We start from the raw sequence: 16055 nt of genomic DNA, 5'->3' as shown, positions 1-16055 counted from the left end.
TTTAGGGTCAGACGAAAGACATTTCTATTGCAAATGTGGGCAAAACTTTGTCAATATCGCTAAATATTGACAAATATTGTGAAATTTTATTGAAAAGACACAATTTTTGAAATTGAAATGTTTTCATTGACTAAGAAACACAAAATCACACGCGAATATGTTTATTCACACAATATTCATAAAACATGTTACCCCATCATCCTCCTACCACTTCCTGTTTTCTTCTTCATGGTTTGTGCCATTGGCAACATCTGGGTGATGATCATGTGACTCGTGATGCGAGAAAAGTCTTTGTATTGCAGTTTTGCTACTGCCAAATAAAAACACCTCATCCTAGCACCAAAATCTTTTATCAAAAATTTTTTGTTTTAAACTGCAGTGTTTCCATTAAGTGAAAATGTCAAATTGCGCAACTGTATGGTCAATGGAAACACAGCTAGTGACAAGCTACTGACAAGAGGAGTCAAGGTCAGGCTTTTAAACCTGAATACGTTGAAACAGCTACTAATCATAGAAGGGGCAGCAACACGATGCGGCCGCTCTGCTGCCAGTGGTTCTGGTGTGTGGAGAAAGAGAGGTACTTCCAAATTCTACAAATGTACCTCAAACAACTAGACGATTGAAACTTGCTGACAGTAGCTTAACGCACCAACACTGATTTTGGAATGGAAAAACGACGGCTACCAGTAAACATCTGGAATGTCCTAACCTCAATTGGAAAACAATCATTGCTGAGAAGAGGACAAAGTTATGCCAGAAACGTGGTGTTGGCCATGACAAGTTTCTGCTTGAAGTAAATTTAACCAAAGGTTAAATGGATGCATATGAGCCTGAAAACATATAATTTGACCCTTTTACTCAGACCCAGGCATCTAAATCCCTTTCTATAGTTATTCACTCCTGGTAGAAAACCTGGTTGAAATAAATTATTAAAAGCCCAAAGTTAACATGACCTGGATGTAAACTTCTCAGCGGAACTGCATGTACAGATCTCTTAATGCCACACATTACGCATGGAATGATTTTTTTTTTTTTTTTTTGGAACAGTATGCGGTTTAACTAAAGACATTTCTAACACAGTGAGGCTGCTGATACTGAGAGCGAACAAAGGGGGATCGCTCTGAGCGTAATCTCCGAGTACGTGAGGAGATTACCAGGTGTTTGGGAATAACACGGAGCCAATAATCTCCGCAGTGCAAATCTAACACTTGTACCTAAAGGTAGAGCTTCAAAGCAAATGAGATTAGCTCCTTGAAATAGACTTTACTACTGGTATTATGCCCTGTATATGACGACTATATTGCTCTTGAGTGAAACTATTCAAGGACCACAGTGTTTCTCTTTGCAACCCATACTCTTTTAGTACATTCTCGATCACACACATCTAGAAGGGGGGGAAAAAACGGTTAGGAGTTTCATTACTGCTCATACACATAAGGATTACACTTTGAAAAACAAATCTAATCTTTCAACATACATAAGAAAATATACATTTCAATTTATTGTCTTAGATTGGATTTTTTCTTTATAATCTTAATAAAATCTTATAACTCTTATTTACATTTGGTGTAGGTTAATACTGATTGTAATGCAATACTGTCACCTTGTGTGTGTGTGTGTGTGTGTGTGTGTTTGTGGTTTATCTTTTTTTTCTGTTACATTTCTTTTGCTCGCTCGATAAACAGAAGCACTCTTACATTCAGGTTTCGACACGGAAGCTCCCAAGAAGTGCGGACGGGAATCAACGACACACATTCTTCCGAAATGGAAAGACGACTTCTGAGAGGAGGAAGTCCGCTTGCTTGAGAACGTGAACTAGTTTTAGAGGCGAAGACGACGGGGTGACAAGTCTGATACGACCTAAAGAACCAGCACCCAGCTGTAGCTTTTATTGGCTGTAAAAATGCTCTGGCAGCACCAGGACGGTCAGTTCTTGGAGATGTTGGAAGGAGGCGGGAGGGAGAGCCGACTGAGCTACGAGGCGAGATGGAAGTCTTTGTCGGTGGTAAAAAAAAGCTGTTAACGGGAGAAAGACAGATTTCCACAGTGGTGAAGGCAGTGGTTGGAGGTCACACCCTTTCTACTCGACTGGGGTCGTATGAGTCTGATGAGAAAAGGAGAGGAAAGACGAGATGAGACAGCATCCCTGAAAACGAGGGCAGACTTTCAGCAAATGGGACCTGAAAGGAAGAGTTCAACAGTGTTTGCTTTGTTACAGAGAGAGAGAGAGACAGAGCTGGAGTCACCGCCCGGTCAGATTGGCTCCAAGAGTCAACTAAAAAGATCAGATTTGTTTTTATTTCATTTCATCTACAGAAATGTGTGTGTTTCCGTTTCATGTCAAGGCTAACTCGGTAAAACATAGGAGAAAAAATGAAACAGACACTGCCAACTATGATTCTCTTTTTATGGTAGCAAATATTAGCAGGATTCAGGGCCTGTCCACACTAACCTGAAAATTATTACTCCACTTGCCTCTGGGTTTAGGTATACAGATCTAGAGGATTTCCAAAGTAAAGGTTTGCTATGATGACCTCAATGATGGAATGTCAAAGGGGCCAACATAGAATATGCCCACCGGTTTTTCTGTTTACCTTTCTACAGGTAAACAACTTTAGCCAAGCAGTGGTTTAGCTAGGCTCAGCATCTTTGTTTGAATTTTAACATATGGTGGACCTCTGGTATTCGCAATGACTAAGGACTACACCCACCCATGAACTCCCAAAATACTTGAGATTACCTCTAGAAACACTCTGAACTGCCTATTTTACAGTCTTCCTCATCTCTGCTCTTGGAAATACAACCAATCTGCATCAAGGACAGTGAATGGTGCTTTCAGATTGGCTGCTTTGCAAATGCCAGTAAACAGAATGCCAATCTTTTAGTTACAGGTTCCAGTAACTAAAAGATTAGTTTAGTGCAAAATTAACCAGGTGCAAATTTAACCCACTTTCAGACAAAAAAACATCACACAAACAGTCAAACATGGTGGTGTTGTGTGATGCCCAGGGTGTTTTGCTGCTTTGAGACCTGGACGACTTCCTGTAACGAATGGAACAATGAATTCTGCTCCCTTGCAAAAACCCCTTATAGGAGCCAAATATATGTATTTTTGGGTGTGGTCACTAGATGGGACCACACCCATCTTGGCCCTTGACTCAAATGCTCTCCAGCATATAAGCATATGCTGGAGAGCATATGAGCCAAGGGGTGACAGGTAGCAGACAGGTGTTGAACCCGGAAGGGCATGCAAGTTTTTGACTGCTGTGGCGGAGTCATTGTTAATGCTGTTGTTGTGTATCTAAGAGTTACTGGATTTGTGCACAAATGGTTTCATCTGAACAGAATAAATTCTGAATTTGCTCTTCAAAAAGATCCCTGGGATTGACTTTACACACTACAACAGGTATGACGTTAGCTGCTCAGTGTGTCATAACAAATCAGTAACGGATCAACACTTAACTAGTGCAGTATTAAACTGTCTAGTATACCCCTAATTGTCAAGCCACCATGCAGCAGGACAATATTCTGAAGCACACAAGCAAAACCACCTCTAAATAGCTTACCACAATGGGAAGGCTATGGACTGGGTCAAAGGTTGGACTTGAATATGACTAAGAAGCTATGGGATAACTTCAATCAAATAAGTTCATGCTTTACATTTTATTGAATAAAAACAATTCTGCAAAAAGGAGTGGGTCAACAATCCTCCACAGTGATATAAAAGGCTCCTTGTCAACTATTTACTTTTTCTCGAAGGGCCAGGTTGGGTTGGGATAGAACTTTTCTCTTAACATTTTTGCAGGACTGTATAACAGTCACTGCATGCAAAAAAAAACAAGCACATTTCCACATCCACTAATAATACGAGACTGAATGTCAGGCAAAGGAGTAGGACAGATGGCAGTCATTACTTCTGCAGGAAGGGCATTGAACCTTTGGACACTTTACTAACTCAATTAATCTAAAGTAGGTCTGGTGATGATGAAGCTATTTTTCAGGATGACAATGCATCCACCCAAGCTGCTGGGCAAAGAGCACTGACGTTTTTCTTGACATGTAACTTAAAGAAAATGGGTAACATCATATACATGTAAAGTAACAAATATGACATGTTTACGTTTATATAATGGATGACTCACTATGATGGGGACATGTATATTTGAAAAGTAATAATCATTTAATGATTTTCACACCCACCTGAGACAGAGAGCATTTCCTCATCCTCCACATCGGAGGTGCCACAGGTTCCGGTACTGAAGCTCAGTGGCAGAGTGATTTCCCTCTTGGGAACGCTGCGAGGTTTAGGAAGCAGAGGAGGCTTCTGGAGCTTGGTGCGCTGCTTTGGTATCGGTAACTTTCCTTCCTCTGCATGTTTGGTGGCCTCAGCTCTACAGACCAATGCTTCTGGTACGTTCTCGGAGGTGTTTTCAACATCTTCTACAATTCTCAAATCCATCATTCTTTCCTCAGTTTCGGGTTTAAAATGCTCTTCACTTATCTCGCTGCTTCCCTTTTGTCCAGTTTCAACGGTCATGTCATATACCTCCTCTACATGTCTTTGCTCTTCCCTACAGAGTTCATCAGCCGTTTCTTTTGGTTCTTCACACTTCCCTAAATTAACACATTCATCCTCTTGATTTATTTTTCCATTCTCTTCCTGCTCCTCCTTCTCAACACCTTGCTGTGCAACATTTTTCCTTGTCTCGCTACAAACTTTCATTGTTAGATCTTCTACTTCTTTAGATCCTGGTTCCTGTACAGGCTCTGGACTTTTCAGGCTAAGGCGTCTTATTCTAGACACAGAGTCCAGTTCTTTAAGACGGGCCATTCTGTCTGTAGTCGACCCAGTCGAAGCAGCAGCAGATGAAGCTGCAGAACAGTTCAGCTTATCTTGCAGAGATTCAATAAGTTTGCATGTTCCGCCTCTCCCTTTCTTCTCCCCACTACATATGCTGAGTGATAAGGTCTCGTCTGGTGTGACGGGTAGGGACAGAGGAAGCTTATTTGGTGGGAACTCAGGGAGGTCTAGAACTGATGGAGTTTCTGTATCCTGGTTCTGCTGGCCATCATTGTGGTCATTTGTGTGCTTTAGTCTATCTTCTTCCTCTTGCACCACACTAGACCCTGTCTCCTTGATCACCTCCATATCTGCTCCCTGGATGGTCAGGGATTCCTCTTGGACTTGCACAACCACTCTTGTTACTTGCTGTGTTTCTTCATTTGAACTTAGCTGTTTGTCAACCAAAGCAGTGTCCATTTCAGTCTCGTCGTCATCAGACTGTTTATCTTCAACACATAAAGCCTCAACTGGAACAGCAATACCCAAGATCCTTGCAGCCCTCTCCTCTATAGACTCATTTTCAGGGATTCCTTTTGCAAATTTCACCTCATACAGGTTGCTGAGGTCTTCCACAGGCAAAGTGTTAGCTTTTTCCTGAATAAGTAGGCTCTCTAAGTGCTTATCTGCGATTGTTGAGTCATTCTTATATGTTAGAGGTTCAGAGAGCGCATATCTTTCATCACTATCATCATCTCTAAACGCATAAGACACCTCCATTGTCCGTCTTGTAGTATGTAGCAAGTTGCCTTTTTCAGGCGATATGCAACTTTCCCTCTCTATTCCACAGACCTTTGACTCACTACCGAATGGTGAGAGGTCTGATTTAGAGTGTCCTTTCGAGTTACGATCAAGTTCTTCTCTTGAATTGTGCTCAAAGCTGCCACTAGTTTTCACAAGAACTGTGATGGACTGACTATGATCTTTATGATTGAGTGGAGATGGGACTGAAAGTGAGCGCTGCATTGGCTCTCCAGGACCACCAGGAGTTTCTGTGTAGACAGTAAGTCCCACATCCCTCAACAAGGACTCTTGAGGAACTGGGATGTCCTGCCTGTAGAGATGGTTTGAATCACTACAAGGGGGGACGAAGGACAAGAGAAAATTGTTGCTACGGGTTGGTTGGGGATGCAGCGATTGCTTACTTGTTAGTGGCATGTTATTGGCCTGTGGCTTGGAGAAATTTCCACTCATTTCCATCGATTCTAGATCAGAACTAGAGGCAAAAGACTTTGATCGCTTTTTTATATTATTGGGCCTTTCGATGTGCATTGGTGGGAGACTAATTGCTTCCCGGCCTGGTTCTGGACCACCAGTGAAATGTGCTCCTGATTTAAAACAAGCCAGTCTTTTATCCGCACTATCATTTTTAAAACGACTCACATTTGGTCTTTTGCTAATCGTATCTTCCATCTCTTTGTTAATAGTTTCCAATTCACCAATTGCGTCACAGGGTCGTCGGTTCACTGGCTTCAAGAGAAATTGCCCAAAGACCAGTTGTTCTTCACTTTCAGGTGGGCTGCTCTTCTTAGGAGAAGATAACTGATGTTCTCCCTGATTTTGTGTCTTGGTAGGAGAGGATGGGTCCTGTTGTGTGTGCTGAAGTGATTCTGTTTGTGTCTGGCTTAGGCTAAGATGGGAGAAGGCGCTGTTACTGGAAAGATGAAGGTTTTTTTGACCCATCATTGGGTACCCATAAGAAGAGGCACTATCAGTCCCAATATCAAGATCCATAGTTGTATCTGAGGCTGAATGAAGAGCCTCCTGTCTCTTGGTAGGGCTTTGGGTTTCTGGACTTTTAAAACCTGTCACGGGTGAGCCTGTTTGAGTTTCCTGGTTACGGTATTGGTTTCCAGGCCAAGATCCACCATAGCCTAACTCTTTGTCCTCATTTGCTTGGAGTACCCAGGCGTCTATGACCTCCTTTCTTAAAGGAGCTCTTTTGTAATTCCTCATTGAGGACGTGCTGGTAGTGTGGTAGTGAGAGTAGCGTGACTTGATGGGTATCTCATTCACAGACTTGCTACGGATGTTAGGGCTTTCTTTGAGACCTACAGCAAAAGTGTCAGTGTTCGTAACGGTCAGGTTTGGCATTGCCTCATTATTGTTCTGATCAGCTGCTAAGCCTTTGTTAATGTTTGTCGGCGTGTGAACAGGGACGGACACGAGGCAGAAAATGGTTTCACTCACTCTTCTCTTGGTGTTCCTTTGGATTTCTTGTCCTGACTCTGGAACAATTGTCTTTACTTGTGTGATGGTTTCTGCAAAGACCTGGTCCGAACTGGACCCCTGACGAGAAAAGGTCCTTGTTAATGGGGGCTGAAAAGCTGAAGAGGGGGACGACGGAGATGGTAGAGTGTTGAGATGTCTGTTGTTGCAGTTTTGGTCAGGTGCTCGGAAGTTACTTATAGTGTCTTTGTGCAAATCACTTCGCCACCTTTTATTTTCATTGTCCACGTTGCTAGAAGACGTCTGGTTATTTTCACCTGCCAGTTTGGCAGAGATGAAAGGCCCCAGTGGCGGGGGCAAAAAGGCACTGTCGTCGGGTGCAGGCTCCGATACGGTGACGCTGGGAAGCTCATTACGGATGTGGCGGATTTTGTCAGCGTCCGTCAGGGAGTTACCACCCAGAGCTGAGGAAATGTGACGAATGCGAGGATCATCAAAGGAGATATACTGAACTCCTCCTCCTGAATGCTCCTGGGTTGAATACACAGGGTAAAGCTGCTTCTGGGCGGATGCACTTCTGTCTCTGTGGGGACCAGGCCAGGAACAAGCTGGATGCCTGATGAACCAATGAGATCCATCGGGAGCCACTTGTATCTGTGGATACATATCCCCTCTGTACCTAAAAGTTAAAGGAACAAAGACAACATGAAAATCAATACAATGGTTTTATGAATAGATACACTTGAATAAGAATGTAGCACTATTCTGCTGCATATTTAGACATATAAAGCATCAATAATGAAAGATTATTAATAAAAAAAAATGCTTCTAGCTCAAATACCTGATAGGACCACAGTATTTTTTTTTTATCTTTATGCAATAAACCCACATATTGTTACTGCTGACAATGTTTTCATCTGAATTAGTCGATTGAAATGACTGATAATTTGGCTCATAAGATATTTTAATGCAATTTTCTTCAGTTGGACAAATAGAACAAGTTGCTTGCTTACTTTTTAATCTTAGCATTTTGACATTTTATTGGCTTATGTTTCAATTGTCTGATAATTCACTTACACCACTTTGATACATGCATGTATTATAAGGAATGCGGTAGGAACTGGTCCAAAATGTTTCAAAAACTCTGGTAGCTAATTCCACAGTGCTAGCTGGCAGCATCTTTTGCTAACCAACACTATGGGTGCAGCAGATTACAAAATTACTTATAGCAGACTAACAACAGTCGTCAGGATTTGCATTTCATGGGGACTCTTATATCAGTCTATTAAAAACACCCTGAACTGGACATCTCATCTTAGGTTTACTTCAAGTTTTATATTGAGATCTTTTCTTTTTGTTCTTCTCTGAGAAGACAATGTAGAAACCACTGCACTGGTGATACTGTAGAGAAAACACCCCGTCTGTAAGTGAAAGGCAGGAGTTAACACACATGAATGATGTTCATGTTTTCCTATTAGACACAGACTGAGACTAAAAGGGCAAAAACATATGTTTGAAATTATTACTTGGCTAATTCAAATATCTTGAATGAGAAAGGACTATGCTGAGATGTTATATGATAAAACTAAACTATGATCCTTGTTTCTGCTTAATAAATCAATTTTCATGAGAATGAGACCAAATTGAAATAAAACAAACGACAGACAATTAAGTCAGCTCCTAAAGTTTTAACCAAAAACCTCACAAAAAATATCATTTTAAACAGTGTCTGATGTTATTTTTGTGATAATTTTCAGACATTTAAATCCAACAGTGGCTCTTTTAAACTTGGCTCTCCATGTTTAAGTTTAATAAGAGAATGCAAATGTCTTGAATTAATTCATTTATGAAAAAAGGCGATAATAACCTGTACTCAAAAGGAACATCTCCATATCCTCGGAACGCCCCTCCCATTATTGGAGCTCTTTTATAAGACGGAGGAGGGATATACCCCGGAGGCCCAGAATCCTGTGCAAAATAGTCCAACTGAGGGTCTTTACTTCTCGATGTGGGGATGGGAGTTCTGTCCCTTGCCATGGGGGTAACTGACTCTCTGCCAGACAGAACCTCGCAGCTTCCCCTGATCTGCTGGTGCATCTCGTAAGAAGGGGGTCTGGGGGGTCGGGTGAAGCGGGCCTTTGGTGTGATTGAGAGTTGGTTGGCACTGGCCGGCCTCCCGTTTTCTGGCCAGCGAGGTGCTCGGTAAAAGTCTTGGTGGGTCAGCGGGTGGCCGTTGACTCGCCTGAACATTTCCTTACCAGACAATGCTATGTCCACGTATTGCAGGCTCTCGGGTTGCAACACCCTGGGCAGAGACTGGGACTTAGCTTTGGTCCTGGGGTGGACTACCATGCCCTCCGGCGTTCTGGCATGGAGTCGCTGCTGCTCCTGTCCCCAACGCTCCGCCTCGCTCTGAGACATCTGGCGGCCGAAGCTCACAGCTGGGTGCCACTCCTCTGTCCCCAGGCTCTGGCATTTCCTCTCGGTTGCCATCCTCCATTGCTGGAGGGCAGCCTCCCTTTCTCTAGAGCGGCCCTGTGCCTGGGCCAGGGCTTGAGCTTGAGCATGGGCTGCCCAGCGCTGCCTTTCCTGAGCTGCTCTCTGACGGTCCTCCACAGAGAGCTCTTGACCTCTGGCCTGCTGAGGCCCTTCTGGCCTGCTGAGCCCTCCCTGTCCCTTTCCATGGGGTTCCCTGATGTCAGCGTAGTCCAGCAGCACGCTGAAATCCTGGCCTCTCCTCCTCCAGTATGAAACATCCTTGGATTGTGGCTGTGGGCCTCTGTTGCCATCACAAAACCTTGAAGGAAAGCCAAATAAATGAAAAGGTCAGAGTGCCTTCTGTGAACTGAACAAAAAGTGGACAAGATTTGAGAGATTTTATATTCCAGTTATAGACACTCTATAAGATTTTTTGGTGAGAATCTTAAGTCAGTGCTGACAGTAGTCACTATGAAATAAAGACCTAAAAAGCAACAATAATGCAAAAGAAAAAATAAATATTAAAGCTATTCTAAGGTTGGACAATAAATCAATAACAATATATATTGCAACAGATCAGTATCAATAGTCTGATAGAATATTTATTGATTTCACTGAACTCTGTACCAGAACCGCACAGCATTCTGGTAGATGTAGGCTTAGGAAAGGCTTAAACTGCTCAACCTTCTATTCAATTCAAAATTAAAGTATTTTTCATTTAAACTTAATTTGATCCTCTCACAGCCAGCTAAGCAAGCTAACTCATTCACTCTTTGGTTACTTAGCAACAACCTGTTGAGTTACTTGCACAGCAGCAGATCAGGGTTTCCCCACCGTGCCTCATAACTGCTTAAAAATCAAAAACAACAGTGTGGAGAGAGAACTGTGGCTAAAACAGGAAATGTCAAATCAGATTGGCAATTCAGATATTTAAAACAAAAAATGTATAAATAATTACTGATATTGACTGATATGAAACGCTAGTATCATGGTAAGCTTTTTCAGCCATACCTTCCAGCCCTAAATTATACTGAATAATAGTATATAATATAAAATAATAATGATTACTATCATGCAGTCACAGTCATACAGTGACCTAAAAAAGAAGTAATAAATAGTTTTTATCATCACTTTTGTCATTATCACAATAGAACCACAAAATAACTTGATAGAACTGTAAATCCAAATCGCCCACTCCTATCAGGACAGCAAATTTCCTTTAAAGGGGCAGTATTATGTATTTTCTTGGCACATAGTGCCATTTTATAGCACAATTGCTTTCAATTGTTAAACAAATGCTGTATATACCAAATATGATTTTTGTATTCACTCAAGTTGACTGATATTAGATTTGTTGAAGAACTGAAACATTTAAATGTGACAAAAAAAAGGGAAAGTCCATAAGAGAACAACAAATGTTCACAGCAATACAGGTGCCATCATAATGACAAAATACTCAGAAACATAAACAGAAGGAAAAATAATAATAATAAATAAAAATAAAAATAAAAAAAAACAGAAATCCTGTCCCACTAGATGGAGACAGATGCCTATAAATAGCCGTGTAATGTTAGGTAATTGAGCTTTCCTACGGGGCACAGTGAACACATTACACAATGACACACTGTCTGTTATTCCTACACCGCCGTCCTGAACACATCACAGCTTCAGACGCCGTTTCACTGACGGCCTTTCTGTCGCGATTTCATTTTTTTGCTCCCTGTCTCAGACGGCGAGCCGAATTTCACTCCGGTGACGCTCGACTGCGGGCCGCATGGGCAACAATGAGACACAGTCGTTTCAGACCGTTCCTGGTGATGCAGACTGACTGGAAATGTAAACAAGACGCAAGCGCACATGTGCACATCCTCCAGAGGCCTCGGCTGCCGAGCGTCCTTGACATTTCCATCCGCGATCATTACCGGCCAATGAATGTTTACTGGAAGAGATTGGGGAGGGAAGAGGAGGATGGAGGGAGGTTGGGGGGGGGGCCACAACAGTCTGGTAAATCTGAGGACATTTAACGATGAGTTGCCATCATCATCAGTCTAATTGGGTTAAACAGGACTGGTCTGGAGGGAGTGTAAAGATAGGTCTGGTCCTTATCTAAACCAAAGCTGCCAGGCTAAACGTGTTGGGGCCGAAGATGGATGAACAAACAACAGATTGAAATTGCGGAACATATGTCTGTAATTCCCACATTCCCAAAAGCAACGGCATCCCAGCTACATGATACAACAAAACAGCTGAGAAAACGCACAACCACCGAGGCTAATTATGGGTTACGTGACACATTTCAGGAGTCTGCCTCGGTAGCTAAAACAGTTTGGAGAGGAAAAACTCAAATTTGCCCTAACAAAATATTTTGGGGGGGAAAAAATAAATCCAGCAGCCCGGACTAATTATGTAGACAAGAAAACAGCTGTATTGACTTTAGTCTTATTTACAGTGAACTGATGCAAATACACAAGATCAACTGCTCTGCTATAAAAGTCCCAGACTGGCTAAAGTGGGGCAACATCCCTGGAAAATATCCCACACTCCAGCGTCTCCCTATCTGTGAAGCTAAATATAGCCAATCCTCCATCTGCATGTTTAAATATTCCCTATATAACTGCTGCTTAATTCATGACGTATCCATTATGGAGGCAGGTGTATTACGTGTGAAACACCGGGAGCCAGTTAGGCATATTGGTTTATGTGAGTGGAAAACACGGAAGCGGGGAGGTATCCCCACAAACCTGGCAACCTGTGTAAACGTGGGTCGCGCTGAAATGGGGGGGCTGAGAGGAGCAGCGTGGGTTTGCCCAAAAGCTGTGTTGATTACAATTCCAAGAGGTCCCACGAGGGAGATTAGCACACGAGCATACATTACCCCTCTCCTGCTTAAAAAAAAAAGGCCTTAGAAGAAGAAGAGGGATGAGAAGAGAAAAGTAGTGAGAGGAGCTTACACACAAGGGCGAATTTTAGAAGTGAGCGACGGATCAAGCTGCGGTATTAAGAAATTTCGCGTCATGATGTGAAGTACCCACATGCCTCTATTTCCTGTAACATTACAACCACCAGACCAAACAGAAGGAATATTATAAATAATCAAAGTTTTTAAAGACATGTCCTCTTTACTCCGATACTCCTAAATACAATTCCATCCAATCAATTGCCATATGAAGCCACCTAATTAGTAAATGTCTTCCACGTGCATTGCGCAACACAAATAATCGTCCGGTCATAGCGCACATACTTTAAGAAAGCTTCGAGGCTGATGATTTGCCTGGAGGAATTTTAATAATAGAGGCTCTCGAATCATTCAATGAATCACTGCAGAACTGGTCTGATTAGTTGCAGTGGGGTGGCTGTGAAGAAGTGGTTGATGGGTCTGTCAGTCAAACCTTTGTCACGGCAGAGCAACAGAGGATGGTGAGTGCTGCCATTATTACTTTATGTTCTGTCTCAGATTTGTTTCTCTTTTAGAAGTGTAGCTGTGGCGCAGTTAAAGACAAGGCCAACGGCTGAGCTATTGCTGCCAATCACTTTATGCTCTCTTAGAAGTCTGAGGAACTCATCAATCAGGTCAGATACAGTTGTGGTGAAGTTTAAAAGCATGATTAGGTTATAAAACAATTTTCCAAGGTTTTAACATCCAACAGAGCCCTGCTCAGTCCATCACTCAAAAATGGGAAAACCACAGTACATCTGCACTTGGCCTTCCACTGGCTGGCCAGGCAAAAACAGAAGTAATTAGAGAAGCAGCCAAGGGGTCCAGGTTATTCTGGAGGAGCAGCAGCTGTCCACAGCTCAGCTGGAACAATCTGTAATTATTAGATGTGCGCTCTGCTAATTTGGTTTTTATGTAAAAATTGGCGAGATGAAAGCATGAAAGCATTGGCGAGATGAAAGCTTTCTTTCCATTTGTGGAAAGAAAGCCATTACATTTTTTTGCCACAAGCAATGGAAGAAAGCGTTCTGGTTAGATGAGACCAAAATTAAACTTTCTGGCTATGTATGGAGGGAAGCTGACAAAGCCCATCACCTGAAACACAGCATCCCTACTGTGAAATCATCACCATGGGGTGGAGATGTGTTTTTTATAACATTTCAGAGTAATAAGGAACTCTGATCCTTAAACATGGAGCTAAAGTTAATCCTGTGGTGGAGGTTTACCTTCCACAGCGGAAACATTTAGATCAAAATGTATGAATGAGTCAATCTAAATCCACTTAAGAATCAGTACAAAGCTTTTAAATTGATATTCTGGCACTCTGCATCCTGTCGGACCGAGCTTGACCTATTTTTCTATATATTTATAAAAACTGTCACTATGTCATGACAGTTAATGTCAGACAGATAGTCTGAAAAACATCAAGCTCCGCCTCCTTCCTGTGGGCCTACAGAAATCTGCAGATTTACACAGCCAATCAGAGCTGGTTGGCTCTGAAACAGCCAATAGGAGCCAGTCATCATCCTCACGCTTGAGCCTGTCACAATAGATTCTATAATCTATCGTTATTGTCCCAATAACTACTGCAGTAAATGTTGTTTGGAGATCATTTTCGACAGGCCTTATAGCTAATGATATTTCTTCAAGATCAATAATTAATTCTGTAACAAAAACTCCACACTGGACCTGGAAGGTTCTTAAAGCATTCAAAATAAAACACAACCAAAACCAATAAGTAAAACACACACACAATCAAAACCATGAATAAAATAGATTAATTTTGTCTCTGTAAACATAATTACCCTTCATAAAATATTAATAATTAGTATAGAAATTACCAAGCTCTTTTTAATTTATGTGATTAACTGAATAATTGCTTATTACAAATATCAGATCATAATCTCCGCCTTGCTCTCTGCTACACTACAGCTCCCCATAACCAGAGGCGCAAAAAGTGGGTATGCAGCGTATGCAACGCATAGGGGCGCAGCACCAGAGGGGGCGCCAAAACCCCGTCTGGAGGGGGCGACGCGCCGATTATGTTTTCCTATACAGTTCAGCGCGCCTCACGCTCCTTCACCTCTCGCACATAACGAGGTACATGTGGCGAGTTTTACACTCCACGCAGCGTCGCCTCTGGAGGGGGGGGGGGGGGTTGAGCGCCGGACTTTCACCCTGAAGTTCCTTCCGTCGGGGGGGGCGATTTATGTTTTCGCATCCACCTGAATAATGTGCAGTTGCGCCACTGCCCATAACAAAGGAATGCTAAAGCTGGTTAGCTTGGCTGCTGATGACGATGGTAAAAACAGTTTTCCTGGAACAGTACATTGTTTCTCCACCATTAGCACACTGAGCAACGCATGCACGAGCATGACTGACAGCGCTAAGACCCTCCTCTTGGCTATGATTGGCTGTTTCTAACCGAGTGGTGCATTCCTGCAGATGGCAATTTGATCACAGGGAGGAGGCAGAGGAGCTCTAATTTTTCACAGATATCTGTCTCATGTTATACTGTCAGGATACGGTGGACAGTTTTAACAAATATGCAAATAAAAAAACCCACATTGTTTATGAAAGTCACATGCAGAAATACGTTTTTACAGTACAGGAAGCCATCGCAGCATCAGGTCTTACCCGCTGTCCGACGTCAGCGACTCCCCCAAGGAGTGGGTGTCAGTTTGGCCCCGGGTCTCACCGTCTCGTTTCGGCTGGCTCCCCTCCCTGGGTTCATTGTTGTTGTTGTTGGGGCAGCCGCCGACGTACACCTGGGGCTGCCTTGTTCCGCCGCTGTTCCCCATGGCCGACGCGGGCCCCCGCTCGTAGCCGTTCACTGTCCTTGGGCCGGACCTGTTCTCCAGGATTTCGTGGTGTTTGCTGTAGGACGGCGGCGAGGACGAGGGTGGTTGACGGGCGGATGACGATGCGGGGACTGGCGTAGGGGTGGAGGAGGCGGCATGTCTGGGCAGTTTGTATCCATGAGAGATGAGGAGGTCCTCCACGCTGTACATGGTGGCATTTGTTTCTGCTGGTGCTGGTGTTTCCCCCCACCCCCTCTCTGCCTTTAGGAAGGTAGCTTTTCAAGGCGTCTCCGCTTCTTCCCTTACACACACCGGCAGGATTACCGGCACAGCTGCACAGCAGAGGCCATCACTGGGAGAGAGACAGACAGAAAAGAGGTTAGTGTGAACACACTTGAAGAGAGACAGAAGGAGAAAAAAAAAGGTGAGGGTAAAACTATTATCCTCGCTATCCGTGTCCGAATGTTGTCAAGACCTTTATGGAAATTTGAGACAACGGGGGGAAAAAAGAAGGCGCCACGACATAAGTGAACCCCCGCCAGCCCCCCAGCTGTTCCTCCGTCTCCTCCTGCTCGGCATCAACGGCTGCAACAGAAGTTTTAGAGCCTGTGCTGCTGCGTTAAAAAGCAGGGCCACTGTTTGCGTTTGGATTCCCACAGACTTCCAGCTGGTAGCAGCATTCCCAAGCTCATGTTTTGCATCACCAAAACTGCTGGAGGACAGTGTGCCTCTTGTGTTCACCTCAGCATCACTAAAGTGTGTCCGCAAGCAAGAGCCTGTGCCCAACTCCCTCGACAAAGTGAAGCTTGTTCAAAGCGCTGGTTGGACTCCG

General features: G+C 43.3%; 1 protein-coding gene across 1 annotated transcript; it reads right to left on the bottom strand.

Annotated features, from left to right (window-relative positions):
• Positions 1 to 1022: 1022 nt before the first annotated feature.
• jcada (junctional cadherin 5 associated a) lies at positions 1023 to 15600 on the bottom strand. The gene is made up of 4 exons (XM_015024809.1): positions 15060 to 15600; positions 8877 to 9806; positions 4201 to 7688; positions 1023 to 2104 (listed from the first exon to the last, which is right to left on the bottom strand). The coding sequence occupies exons 1-4, from the start codon at positions 15431 to 15433 to the stop codon at positions 2070 to 2072; spliced, it is 4827 nt and encodes a 1608-aa protein (XP_014880295.1). The 5' UTR covers positions 15434 to 15600; the 3' UTR covers positions 1023 to 2069.
• Positions 15601 to 16055: the final 455 nt, after the last annotated feature.

The sequence above is a fragment of the Poecilia latipinna genome, unplaced genomic scaffold (genome assembly GCF_001443285.1).
Source record: "Poecilia latipinna isolate Pla-1442-1.1 unplaced genomic scaffold, P_latipinna-1.0 Scaffold3818, whole genome shotgun sequence".
NCBI lineage: Eukaryota > Metazoa > Chordata > Actinopteri > Cyprinodontiformes > Poeciliidae > Poecilia > Poecilia latipinna.
Note: the sequence above shows the minus strand (reverse complement) of the source record. Positions and strands in the feature narration are given on the sequence as shown.

Coding starts and splice junctions, on each gene's coding strand:
- jcada (XM_015024809.1), bottom strand. CDS start 15,433: ATGTACAGCGTGGAGGACCTCCTCATCTCTCATGGATACAAACTGCCC. Junction 7,689..8,876: donor GATGTTCCTTTTGAGTACAG/GTTATTATCGCC, acceptor TTTAACTTTTAG/GTACAGAGGGGATATGTATC. Junction 2,105..4,200: donor GGAAATGCTCTCTGTCTCAG/GTGGGTGTGAAA, acceptor TTTTCTCATCAG/ACTCATACGACCCCAGTCGA.